The following is a 13,020-nucleotide window of genomic DNA, read 5'->3' on the forward strand; positions in this document are numbered from 1 at the left end:
GCATCAAGCAAAAATTTAATTATATGCAACATTCTCTGAGTTGAATAAATGAGTTTAACATTTAAACCTATTTTCTGCACATTCCAGCACATAAAATAAAATAATTTTTTGTGTTTACACTCACTCTTTCAAATAGATGCAAGTAAAACACAGCAGAACATAAATAAAGTCAAAGACTCAGCGGTCCTGTTGCTCTATTTTCACCTGTAAAGCAGGACTGCAGTAGGCGGAGGTTTACCCTGGTGCAGGTGTGCAGCGGTCAGTGGAAGGATACGGCAGTGTCTCTGTGAGCTTCCCATTACGTCGTTGCGCTCTTGGTGCTTCCTTGGAAGTTTAGGGGTTTTTTTCGCTGTAAAAAGAAGTTTTCTTCCCACGCACGATGGACGCTAATGTTTTTGTCACTTTTTATGGAATCAAACTCAAAGTAAGGTCAGTACTTCCACGCTTTAAACGCTGCATGCTCATACTCTCTCCCGCACTCGATATGTGATCCATTGTTGATCTGCACACAGCTGTTGTCACTAACGGCGCACTCGCTTACGTCACTGTCGTGAGACATTCTCGCAAAAAATCACGGTTTTAGTAACGCAGTAACGCAGCGTTCCTACGGGAAAGTAACGGTAATCTAATTACCGATTTTGCAATAGTAATCCCTTACTTTACTCGTTACTCGAAAAAAGTAATCAGATTACAGTAACGCGTTACTGCCCATCTCTGGTTACGGCACCTGAGCTTCTCATTCCCACACAATATTGTCCCGGCAGGAAGCAAAACGTTCCTGTGAATTTCTGGTTGATTTTGTGGCTTTGCTTAGCGCTAGCTTGATGTTATCAGTGAGCTTTGGCTTGTGTTCTTTCTCGTAAGCGAGAGAGGGATAGTTTATGCTTGGACATGTCTGCAACGGGCCCTAGTTTGTGTTATTGTTATTAGTGTTTTGTTGGTTACGTCTGTTTTCGTTTTTGTTACAGTGCACTGAAGAAAATCTGAGAGGTGTGATCCACCGGTGGTGATATGTTGATATTTTGTGAGTTCATGATTTAACAATCAGCTCTTTAAACAAAGCCTGAAAGATTGAAATTTAAAGCGCTATAAAATATTATTACTGTAAACAGTTGCAAAGTGTGCTTCTCCATGATTGTAATTGGCTTGGGAGAAATTCACTTATAGGGAACACTGATCTACAAGGATTGCACCGAGTCAATCCGGACAAAAAAAAAAAAAACGAAAAAAAAAACAACAAGGAATTGTTTTCCTTTTGAAATGATGACGTCATCTTGCTGGTGATGGAGGCTCGAATAGGTTGCGCGTGAGACTCCATTATCAGCAACATCTGGTATGAATGTGTGTGGAGGTATGCATGTGACTGGACTGTGATGGACTGACGACTAAAAGTTTTAACTGACTTGATACTGAGACAATGACTGCACCCACTTTAGGATTAGTAAATGCCAATAAACAATTCACCCAGCGGACAAGAGAAGGGTGGATGCTTCGTTTTGTTTGTTTTGTTTTTTCAGAAGCAGGAGGATAAGAGAGACTGGAGGAGGAGACTGTAGCTTCACATAAGTATGAACTGTAGACTTAACACTTTGGTTGCTGATTTTGAGTTACTGATGTTTGCATTAAGAAAACTGTGCTATATTAGCTGTGTTTTGATTAAGGTATCATGTGATATTATTGGGAATGCCAAATGCTACAGTGGAGAAAAACTATTGATATCACTCATGACGGGAATATGTTATTATTAACCACAGCAGGCCACTGAAAAAAGTCAATTAAATTTTATAGGGGAAAATCGCCAAAACTTTAACAATACCTATGAATGGCTTGCCACGTTCAGAATAGAGATATGCAATAATTGCCTTCAGAGATGGAGACGAGGCAAGCCTGAGGACAGCTAGGGCCAACCTTTCCCGTGGCATCAGAGAGGCTAAGAGACAGTACTCCAGGAAAATATCCCATCACTTCAAAGACAGCAGAGACTCACGGAGCCTGTGGCGGGGCATTCAGACCATCACAGATTACAAGCCCCCACCACAGACTTGTGACAGTACTATCCCCCTGCTGAACGAGCTGAACACTTTCTTTGCTCGCTTTGAAGTCCGAAACAGCACCACTGCACAGAAGACCCCACCCCCTCCTGGTGACCAGGTGATGACTCTGTCCCCGGACAGCGTGAGGAGATCCCTCAGCAGGATCAATGCACGTAAAGCTCCGGGTCCTGACAACATTCCTGGTCGTGCACTGAGAGACTGTGCAGTGGAACTCACTGATGTCTTCACAGACATCTTCAACATATCACTCATCCAGGCTGTCGTCCCCACATGTTTTAAAGCCACCACAATCATTCCGGTTCCAAAAAAGTCATCTCCCTCCTGCTTTAATGACTACCGTCCTGTTGCACTTACTCCCATCCTGATGAAGTGCTTCGAACGACTAGTCATGCAGCACATCAAGACTGTCCTGCCCCCCTCCCTGGACCCCTTCCAGTTTGCGTATCGGCCCAATCGCTCAACCGATGATGCCATCTCCACTGCACTCCACTCAGCACTCACACACCTGGACAAAAAAGATTCATATGTTCGAATGCTGTTCATAGACTTCAGTTCAGCATTCAACACTATAATCCCCCAACAGCTCACTCAAAAACTGGTCCAGCTGGGGCTCAACACCTCACTGTGCAACTGGCTGTTGGATTTCCTCACCGGAAGACCTCAAGCAGTACGGGTCGGCAGTAATACATCCAGCACCATCATTTTAAACACGGGGGCCCCGCAGGGATGTGTGCTGAGCCCCCTCCTCTTCACTCTGCTGACCCATGACTGCACTCCATCACACAGCTCCAACCTCTTCATCAAGTTTGCGGACGACACAACGGTGGTGGGTCTCATTAGCAACAGGGATGAGACCGACTACAGAAGTGAGGTGAGACGCCTGGCCACGTGGTGTGCTGACAACAATCTCTCTCTGAATGTGGAGAAGACGAAGGAGATTGTTGTGGACTTCAGGAGAATGCACACCCAACATGCTCCTCTGACCATTGACGGAGCGTCTGTGGAGAGAGTGAGCAGCACCAAGTTCTTGGGTGTGCACATCACAGAGGATCTCTCCTGGACGTACAACACCACAGCACTGGCCAAGAAATCACAGCAGCGTCTCTTCTTTCTCCGCAAACTAAGAAGAGCAGGAGCTCCAGCCCCCATCATGTACACTTTCTACAGAGGCAACATCGAGAGCATCCTGTCGAGCTGCATCACTGTGTGGTTTGGAGCCTGCAATGCGTCCTGCCATAGAACCCTCCAACGCATAGTGAGAGCTGCAGAGAGGATCATTGGTGTCTCTCTCCCCTCCCTCCAGGACATTTACAGCACCCGTCTCACTAAAAAAGCCCTTTGCATAGCGGCTGATCCCACGCACCCAATGCAAAGCTTCTTCAAGCTGCTGCCGTCAGGGAGGAGACTGCGGAGTCTCCAGGCCAGGACCAGCAGGCTGAAGGACAGCTTCATCCATCAGGCTGTCAGGAAGCTAAACTCCCTCCCGATTCTGCCCCCCTCTCCCCTCTTCTCCACCACGGTCTCACTGAACTCTGTCACACACACACACTCACTCTCTGACGCACTCACTGGCCTGCTCCAGTCACTTTGTGGAGCATTGGACTGCTTAAGCATTGGACCTCATAAGACTTTGTTGTTACACTATCTCTTACCATACACTACTAAATCCCCATTTGCACTATTTGCCTATTTTGCACCACTATGCCTTCTTACTTGAATATTGTATATTGTATATTGCATAGCTTTTTTTGTCATACGTAAAATTGTATTGTATTTATTTAAATTTTTACTTTTTAATTATTTTATTTGCATTTTTCTAATCACTAGGGTTTGAGAGTAACGCAATTTCTATTCTGTGTATGTCCTGTACATGTGGCAGAATTGACAAATAAAGTTGACTTGACTTGACTTGACCTAATGAACATTGGGCCACGTGATTTAGGTTCTCACTTGAAATAGTAAGTTATTAAATGTAGAATATAATCGACAGGGACATTTGATAGGATGTGGTACTGCAAAAGAACAAGAGCAAATTAGAGAAAGAAAAACCTATTGTGTTTAGTTTGGATAAATTCAAATTAAAATGTACCATTACACTCAGAGGATCAATATGAAATTCAATATATGCTAATTTTGTATGAAGCACATGACTGATAACTGTTCTGTCCTGAGTTTTTGTTTCTATAGCACCCACTTGACCACACCAACAGTTTCTCGCCACCAACAGGGGGTATTTGCAAAGAATAGGGAGGAATATCATCAAAACTGGGAAAGGTAAGCCCCGAAGGGGGTGATGACACCATAACTTTCACTTATGGTCAAATTCTTAAAATTTGACCCCAAACTTGAAAATTCTTCAAACATTTAGAGACAGAGTGGATAAACATAATGTCGCAAACCACATAAGGATGGAGCATTTGAATCAATAAGATGATGAAATAACACGCAGTAAAATGTGGATCATGTTGATTATGTTTATTCCAGTGTGCAGAGGAGTCAATTCCCTTCACAAAGTTTATAAATTCACTTGAACCAAAATTAGGAGCACCCGGTGCTGCAAGAGTTAATAGTCACAATACCCAAGGATAAGCACAAGAGCATGACTGATATGATGGGACTGGGATTTTGCTACACTTAATTATTGCAGACACAACTAAAACTATAACTGAAACTAATCAAAACTAAACTAAACTAGCAAACAATTGGTAAAAACTGATCAAAACTGATATAAAATTGAAAATCTGAAATCGAAGCTAAATAAAAATAAAAACTAATGAAAATTGCAAAACTATTACAACCCTGGTCCAGACTAAGATGGCGTTGGACATCTTCAGGGCAGAAAAGGGTTGCTGTGACCAAGGTGTGGTTTGGCTTGTTGTATGTACATTTCAAAATGTTACAGCTCTGGATGGACCAGTTACCAGGGCATGGAAGGATGATAGACTTTATTACATGAGGAGAAGGGAAATTTCCGGGATTGAGGATCCTCTGGGATGACAAGGCTGGAGCAATGGTACTCGAGAGAAGAATTTCTGATACTTTCTGAGATATGATGTCACTAACCTTCTCTTTTAATTGTCTAGCTCCAATGAATTGACACATGGGAGTGTGTCAAAAAGGGGGGAGTTGAGTCCGAACATCAAACAATGGTTTTATGAACATCTTATGACGTTATTTCTGTGTTTAATAATTTAGCTATGGTAAAACTTAAGCTTATAATGTGTTAGACTTAGAAAGGGTTCACTAATTTTTGATTTCTTTTACACACACATAGATTATGATTAGAATAAGTCCCTGGGTCAAAGAGTCCTGAACATAATATTTTAAACCAAATTTGAATCATTAGAAGAACAATGGATAACAATATTAGATTATCAAGGCTAGGGAGAGAGGTGTTTTGGTTTTCTGTCTCTTGCAGAGAAAGGAACAGACACCAGACGGGGACACGGAGATGTGAGGGCCCTTCACAGCAGAGACAGATGTAGGGACTGCCGAGACAGCAACTGAGGTCAAGTGTCATGGCGTTTGGGCTCCTGGAGAAGATGGATCCCACAAACACAGCAATAACCATGAAGGGGTTGGCGAAAACCAGGAACACCAGACCAACGAGGTTCAAGAGGCTCTTGGCAAAAAGGGGGACACAGAGGTGACCCCAAAACACACAGATCTTTGTTTGAAATCGGGGCAGAATAATCCCCAGAACTGTGCAATGACTAAAGGGTGGTCTAACCCCGGAGGTCGAAGAAAGAAGCTGAGAATTACCCAACTGGAAGACACTGGTAGCTGCAGCAATAAAAATAAAGGTTAAAAGCTCCTTAGACAGAGGTTCTAGTCTAAGTACATTTGAAAGGTATAAGGGGGCATTAAAAAGGGGTTGGAAAACTGGAGCACCAAAATAAAGCTGTGGGAGAATTGGGGAGTGATGGGAGAGTCATCTGTAACTGCTGTTATGGTTGTAAATCTAACTTTGCTTGCATCTGAACTGCGTGAACACAGAGGTCATCCCACATATGGTCCACCCGTTAAAGGGGGCCAGAGGGCCTCAGGACCAAGAAGAACTGGACCTTGCAATGCTGGAGTGTATGTTGTAAGTGATCTCTTTGAAGAAAAGAGATCAAAGGTGTCAGGGTCCTGGGACTGGGTGACCCAGGATCCCTGAGCAGTCATGTATTATATTATTATTATTATTATTATTATATGTATTTTGGTATTGCTGCTGCTCTCCTCCATGATTGTAGATGTGAGTGTGTGTGTTTATGTCTGCGGGGATGCTTGGAGGATGGAGCTCAGCCACCTGCAGGCCTGAGGGGTGTGGCCCTGCGGAAGGACTGGCCACACCCGAAGCCACACACCTGCCGCTGATCAGGGCTCGTCGGGGGAGCTACTTAGGAGAGTCTTGGAGCTCCCACCGACGCGGGATCATTCCATGAGACTCCACGTTAGTCTTCTGCTTATCTAAAGTCTGAGTGTATGCCTACTGGAATTAAGTATCTTGACGGCTGCCTCTGTCATTTTCCCCTCAGGAGGAGCGTGGAACATCGGAGGGCAGCAGGCACGGGTGTGTGTGGACACACGGCAGTGGAGAACACGGAGCACGGACTTTTTGGGAAGACACGACACGGGAGTCACGGGAGAGCACGGGGATTTACTGTTATTGTTTCCATCACTGTAAATAAACGCACTGTTTATACACAGAGTACTGCGCCTGGGTCCTCCTTCCCCACACATCCCCACGGTCTGCCAGCCAGACCGTGACAGAATGATCCCGCTACGCATGGACCCAGCGGTCTCTGAGGGGAGGCTCAGGAGGGAGGTTATGGATAGGGTTTACAGACTCTGTGAGTCGTGGTGGGAGAAGCCCACGGAGGGGTTGCGTCGCGCCGTGGAGAGGCGGCTGCAGGAGATGCTGTTGAAATTCCCCTGGCTGGTGGACTCCCTTAATTCTGTAGTCCTGGACTTCCTGCTTTCCACCCTCCACCTCCACTCTCCTCCTCAGGCTGCTCACCGGCCCGGTCAGCTGGTGGATTCACAGCCTGAGACGCCGGCCCCGACATCTACATGGAAACAACGTTCGCGTTCCTCACCGCAGCCTAAGCCACAGACATCTCAAGAGCCGGCTGTGGTGAGTAGTACGGACAGTTTTTCATTTTCCTCATCATCTCTGTTTGTGTCTGCAGTGGACGAGCTGACGGTGCAGGTACCATCACCTTGGTCGGAGGTCGCTACACCACCCACTGCTTCACCATCTGCAGCTGTAACACCGTCGTCATCTCATCCGCATGCAGTCACCCCTCAGCCGTCTTCTCCACCAGCAGCGGCCTCCATTCCACTACCCACTCCAGCAGCCTTGTCCGGAGAGAGCGACCTCACCCGCGTCCAACGCCTGATGGACTGGGTAGCTCACACCACCAACACACGGGCAAGAGTGGTGGGGTTAAACGCCATCGAGGCAATCCTGGAGGGAAACCCCTACCTCGGCCAGCTCAAGGGAGTTTCCGCCTGCCTTTGCACCCTGCATAAAGCCCGCGGGGTAGTGCAAGCTCGGGAAACCTCAGACTTCGTCCAGCTGCCGCAGGAGCTCGGCGAGCCGGAGGAGCTCGGCGAGCCGGAGGAGCTCAGCATGCCCGAGCAGGTGCTCAGCGAGCCGGAGGAGCCCGCACCGCCAGCTGAGGAGCTCGGCGAGCTGGAGGAGCCCGCACCGCTAGCTGAGGTGCTCAGCGAGCCGGAGGAGCTCGGCATGCCCGAGCAGGAGCTCAGCGAGCCGGAGGAGCCCGCACCGCCAGCTGTGGAGCCCAGCATGCCCGAGCAGGAGCTCGGCGAGCCGGAGGCGCCCGCACCGCCAGCTGAGGAGCTCAGCGAGCCAGAGGAGCTCAGCATGCCCGAGCAGGAGCTCGGCGAGCCGGAGGAGCCCGCACCGCTAGCTGAGGAGCTCGGCGAGCCGGAGGAGCTCAGCATGCCCGAGCAGCTCAGCATGCCCGAGCAGGAGCTCAGCGAGCCGGAGGGGCCCGCTCTGCCAGCTGAGGAGCTCAGCGAGCCGGAGGAGGAGTTCTCGCTACGTGCAGAGGAGGAGCTCTCGCTGCCGGCCGAGGAGGGTCCCGCTCGGCCGGAGGTCAGCGGACCGGAGGGACCTCCACGTCTAGCGCGGCCTCCTCGCCGTCCACGTCCGGTGCGTCCACGTCGGCGATCGGCGCGTCATGGACCTGGTGCCACGCCTCGCTGTTGCTCACCGGAGCAGCGACGTTGCCATCGGACCCGTGGCAGGCCACCAGAACCGTTCCGCCGCCACCGGACCCGTGGCAGGCCGCCAGAACCGTTCCGCCGCCACCAGACCCGTGGCAGGCCGCCGGAGGAGCAGCGCCGCCGCCACCGGACCCGTGGCAGGCCCCCTGAACTGTTTTGCTGCTGCTGCCGGACCAGGGGCCGTCCGCCGGAGCTGTTACGTCGCCGCCGTTGGGCTCGAGGTAGGCCCCCTGAACTCTCTTGTTGTGTTGATGGGCCGCCTGTGACTGTTTGTGGCGTCTTTTCGTTTTCTTTTTGCACCGCTGCGGGATGCGCGGTTTGACTCTGAGACTGTGGACTGGGTCGGTTTGTTGTTTTGTTGTTTTTGCTTGTTTTGGTTCTGGCCCTCCGTCCTGGTTCCCCCCGCTGCCCGCCCTGGGTTGGTTGTGCTGTTTTTTGTTTTTGTTTTGGGGTCGTCGGGAGCCGACCCTTAGAGGGGGGGTACTGTCAGGGTCCTGGGACTGGGCGACCCAGGATCCCTGAGCAGTCATGTATTATATTATTATTATTATTATTATTATTATTATTATATGTATTTTGGTATTGCTGCTGCTCTCCTCCATGATTGTAGATGTGAGTGTGTGTGTTTATGTCTGCGGGGATGCTTGGAGGATGGAGCTCAGCCACCTGCAGGCCTGAGGGGTGTGGCCCTGCGGAAGGACTGGCCACACCCGAAGCCACACACCTGCCGCTGATCAGGGCTCGTCGGGGGAGCTACTTAGGAGAGTCTTGGAGCTCCCACCGACGCGGGATCATTCCATGAGACTCCACGTTAGTCTTCTGCTTAGCTAAAGTCTGAGTGTATGCCTACTGGAATTAAGTGTCTTGACGGCTGCCTCTGTCATTTTCCCCTCAGGAGGAGCGTGGAACATCGGAGGGCAGCAGGCACGGGTGTGTGTGGACACACGGCAGTGGAGAACACGGAGCACGGACTTTTTGGGAAGACACGACACGGGAGTCACGGGAGAGCACGGGGATTTACTGTTATTGTTTCCATCACTGTAAATAAACGCACTGTTTATACACAGAGTACCGCGCCTGGGTCCTCCTTCCCCACACATCCCCATGGTCTGCCAGCCAGACCGTGACAAAAGGGGGAATTGCGATATTATTCTGTTATTATATGTTACCTTATATATGTAATCAAAGTAGTTGAAGGATGATACTGCTGTAGATCATATTATACCCTTTAATATAGAGTGTGTGATCTGTATGTAGTTTAGTTCTCATTATACTTTTGAGTTGAAAGAACATATTCACTGATTAGTTTATTAGATAAGTGTGCATCACTCTGTATCCTTGATCTGCTGTGAATGTATTACATGCTTAATTGTTGAATCATGAAGAGAAGGTTGTAAGCAGGAGACTCTGTGTCGAAGACAGGGGAGATAGACAGACCACATTCCACACCCCCACCTTACAGAAAGCAGAGGAACAACTGCCGAGGTCATAACTTAGGCGCCGTAAGAGAGAAAGAATGTTAATGTTTGGTCTTTTACGACTAGGTGGGGGCCACTAGAGACTATAAAAAGCTGAGCAACCCGTCACCATTTTGAGACTTGCTGTGACCCTCTTCAGGCATGTCTCCCCATCATGATGGTCCTTATGCTCTTAAGTGTTGAATTGTATGGAAATAAATGATTGTTGATTGAGCATAAATACACCGAGTATTGTCCTTCCTTCAGCCCAAAGATTCAAAGAATTGGGAGATTTCAACACTCTGTAAGCTAGAAGTGCAAGATATGGGTCTTTTGCCTTCTTTAGCAGGTTTTTCACAGTTTGGACATGACGCTCAGCCTCGCCATTGCTCTGTGCAAATCTAGGACTGCTTGTTACATGTCTGAACCCATACGTTGCTGCAAAGTCTTTGAACTGTTGTCCTGAAAACTGAGGTCCGTTGTCTGTGTAGAAAAGCTCTGGAATTCCATGTCTGGAAAAGACAGATTTTAGGTGTACTATAACATCTTCCGATCTGGTGGGGGTAAGTTATGCTACTTCCACAAATTTCGAGTAGTAGTCCACCAAAAGCACATAGTTGCTGTCATTGAGTGTAAAAAGGTCTGCACCAACTTTTTGCCATGGCCTCTCCGGGAGTTGGCTTGGCATTAAAGGTTGTACTGGGTTAGTACGCTCTTTGATGCAAATGGTGCAGTTTTTCACAAGTTCGTTTATTTGCCCACTCAGACCAGGCCACCACACTGCCTCTCTGGCTCTCTCTCTGCATCTAGACATTCCCTGGTGCCCCTCATGTAGGGCACTTAGGACAGAGTGGCACATAGCAGTGGGGATTACTAGTCTGGTGCCTTTCAGTAGCAGATTGTCATGTACAGTTAAGGTCTCTCTGTGTGGCCAATATGCTTTGATTGGGCCTACGAGATGGCTGTATTCTGGCCAGCTGCTCTGACAAAAAGTCATGACCTCTGAACATATGCTGTCGGTTTTTAGCTGTTCTTTTACCTGTGTGATGTATGTCGAGGTAGCAGGCATGCATTTGACAATTTCATCCACATAAATATTTGTGTCTTCCAGAAATTCAGCTGTAGCTTTTGAATCAGGGTCTTGGTTAACAGGTGCACGTGACAACGCATCTGCCGTATGGAGTGCTTTACCAGGAGTGTGTGAGATGGTGTAGCTGTACCTCATAAGCCTTAGGCAGAATCGTTGGATCCTGGGTGGAAGCTCGGTTAGGGCTTGCTGGCCTAACAGGCTGATGAGTGGCTTGTGGTCAGTCTCTATAGAGTGTCTCCCGATGAGGAAATCTTTGAATCTTTCACAACCCCATGTTAGTCCAAGCGCCTCCTTCTCCACCTGTGCATACCTCTGTTCTGTTTCCGTTAAAGAACGAGACGCATATGCAACAGGTCTCCATTGCTCTCCCTCTTTTTGAAATAGGACTGCTCCCAGTCCATAGGAGGAAGCATCTGCAGACAGTTTTAACTCTTTGTTTGGGTCATAGAGTGCAAGAATGGGAGTTGATGTCAGATCGCCTTTCAGCTGCCTGAATGCTTTTTGCTTCCAAACCCACTGATTTTTCTTCGAGAGCAGGTCTCTTAGGGGCTTATCTTTTTCAGCAAGTCCTGGGATAAATTTGCCTAATTGGTTTACCATCCCAAGAAAGCTGCGCATTTCACTGACGTTTGATGGCTCTTTCATTTCTGAGATTGCTCTAATTTTGTCTGGGTCTGGCTGTACTCCTTCCGCAGACAAGATGTGTCCAAGAAACTTCACTTCCTGTTTGCTCAGGTCACATTTCTCCAGGTTTAGTGTGACACCAGCCTCTTGTAGTTTATTGAGCACTGTGTGCAGTCTGGTGTTGTGCTCCTGCTGATCCTGTCCCCAAATGAGAATATCATCCATGTGACAGACCACGCCTGGCAGCCCATTAAGGATTACTGACATTGTTCCCATTAAGGATTGCTGAAAATGTTCTGGGGCAGACGCTATTCCAAAAGGAAGTCTGTTGAAGTAGAAGCGCCCAAAGGGTGTAATGAATGTCGTGTAGTGTGCTGACTCTGGTGACAATGGGACCTGCCAGAAGCCTCTGTTTGCATCCAACTTGCTGAAGACTTTAGCTCCCGCCAGAGAACCTAGAGTCTGTTCAACCGAAGGCAGGATGTACTTTTCTCTGCACACTGCTTCATTGAGGTGAGTGAGGTCAACACAAATACGCACAGAGTCGTTTTTTGTTGGCACTGGGACCATACCTGCACACCATTCTGTTGGTTCTTCAACTCTGCTGATTACTCCCATGGACTCCATTCTTTCCAGTTCCCGTTTCACCTTTCCTAACAAAGGGATGGGGACCCGTCTTGGTGTGGCCAGGGAAAAAGGCACAGCCTCAGGCTTCAACTTAATTGAATAAGGTTGTTGCATTAAGCCTAAACCCTGACACAGTTTCGGGTATTTTCCGTGCAGCACATTCATGTCGATGCTGTCGGCTCTACACACTAGGTTCAGCTTGATGCTTGCCGGCCTGCTTAACAGTGCTACGTGCAAATCTTTGATAATGTACACATTTTCCTGTATTCCCTGTTCACCTTTGCAAAGTGTTTCTCTGCTCATACCCAACACGTCAAGTGGGGAACCACTCGGACCAAACAACGGTCTATCTGGTTTGCATAACTCTGTCTCGTTCTGGTTTATGCTGTAAAACGTCTGGGCAGGGATAACAGATACGTCAGCTCCTGTGTCTATCTTAAATCTGACCTTGTGGTTTCTGATAGTGAGATCTGCATACCAAGGATCTGAGCCTACGTCTACAGAACCAAGAAACACGGGTGTAACATCGCTTTCTTCGGCTTCTATCACATGCACAGACTTAACAGATTTACACACTTTACTGAAATGACCTCTTTTACCACATGAGTGACAAGATACATCTTTCGCTCGGCATTGATCTTTACCATGTGCAGGGGTTTTCCCACACCTGTAGCATGATCTCCCATTAGATGTTTTGTCCTTTGATGTGTATTTGCGATCTCCACGGGGTTTGAACGTTGAATGCCTTTGTTCCTTGTGCTTAGCTGACACAGCATCTATTTCCATTTTATTTTCCCCTCTGATGTCCGAATGCTGCTTCTTGATGGCTTCTGACTGCCTGGCTTGGTTAACCGCTTTCTCTAACGTCAAATCTTTGTCCATTTGAAGTCTCTCCGCTAGGCTGATGTCCTTCAGACCCACGACGAGG

At 48.0% G+C, this 13,020-nt stretch overlaps 1 protein-coding gene across 1 annotated transcript; it reads left to right on the forward strand.

Annotated features, from left to right (window-relative positions):
* Positions 1–6,807: 6,807 nt before the first annotated feature.
* LOC147334912 (uncharacterized) lies at positions 6,808–9,178 on the forward strand. The gene has a single exon (XM_086286953.1). It carries the CDS (start codon positions 6,814–6,816, stop codon positions 8,614–8,616), a length of 1,803 nt encoding a protein of 600 aa, XP_086143079.1. The 5' UTR covers positions 6,808–6,813; the 3' UTR covers positions 8,617–9,178.
* Positions 9,179–13,020: the final 3,842 nt, after the last annotated feature.

This window comes from Aulonocara sp. 'chitande type north' Nkhata Bay, linkage group LG3, assembly GCF_057382095.1.
Source record: "Aulonocara sp. 'chitande type north' Nkhata Bay isolate Kocher_YH1m ecotype deep benthic linkage group LG3, A_spYH_male_GT1.1, whole genome shotgun sequence".
NCBI lineage: Eukaryota > Metazoa > Chordata > Actinopteri > Cichliformes > Cichlidae > Aulonocara > Aulonocara sp. 'chitande type north' Nkhata Bay.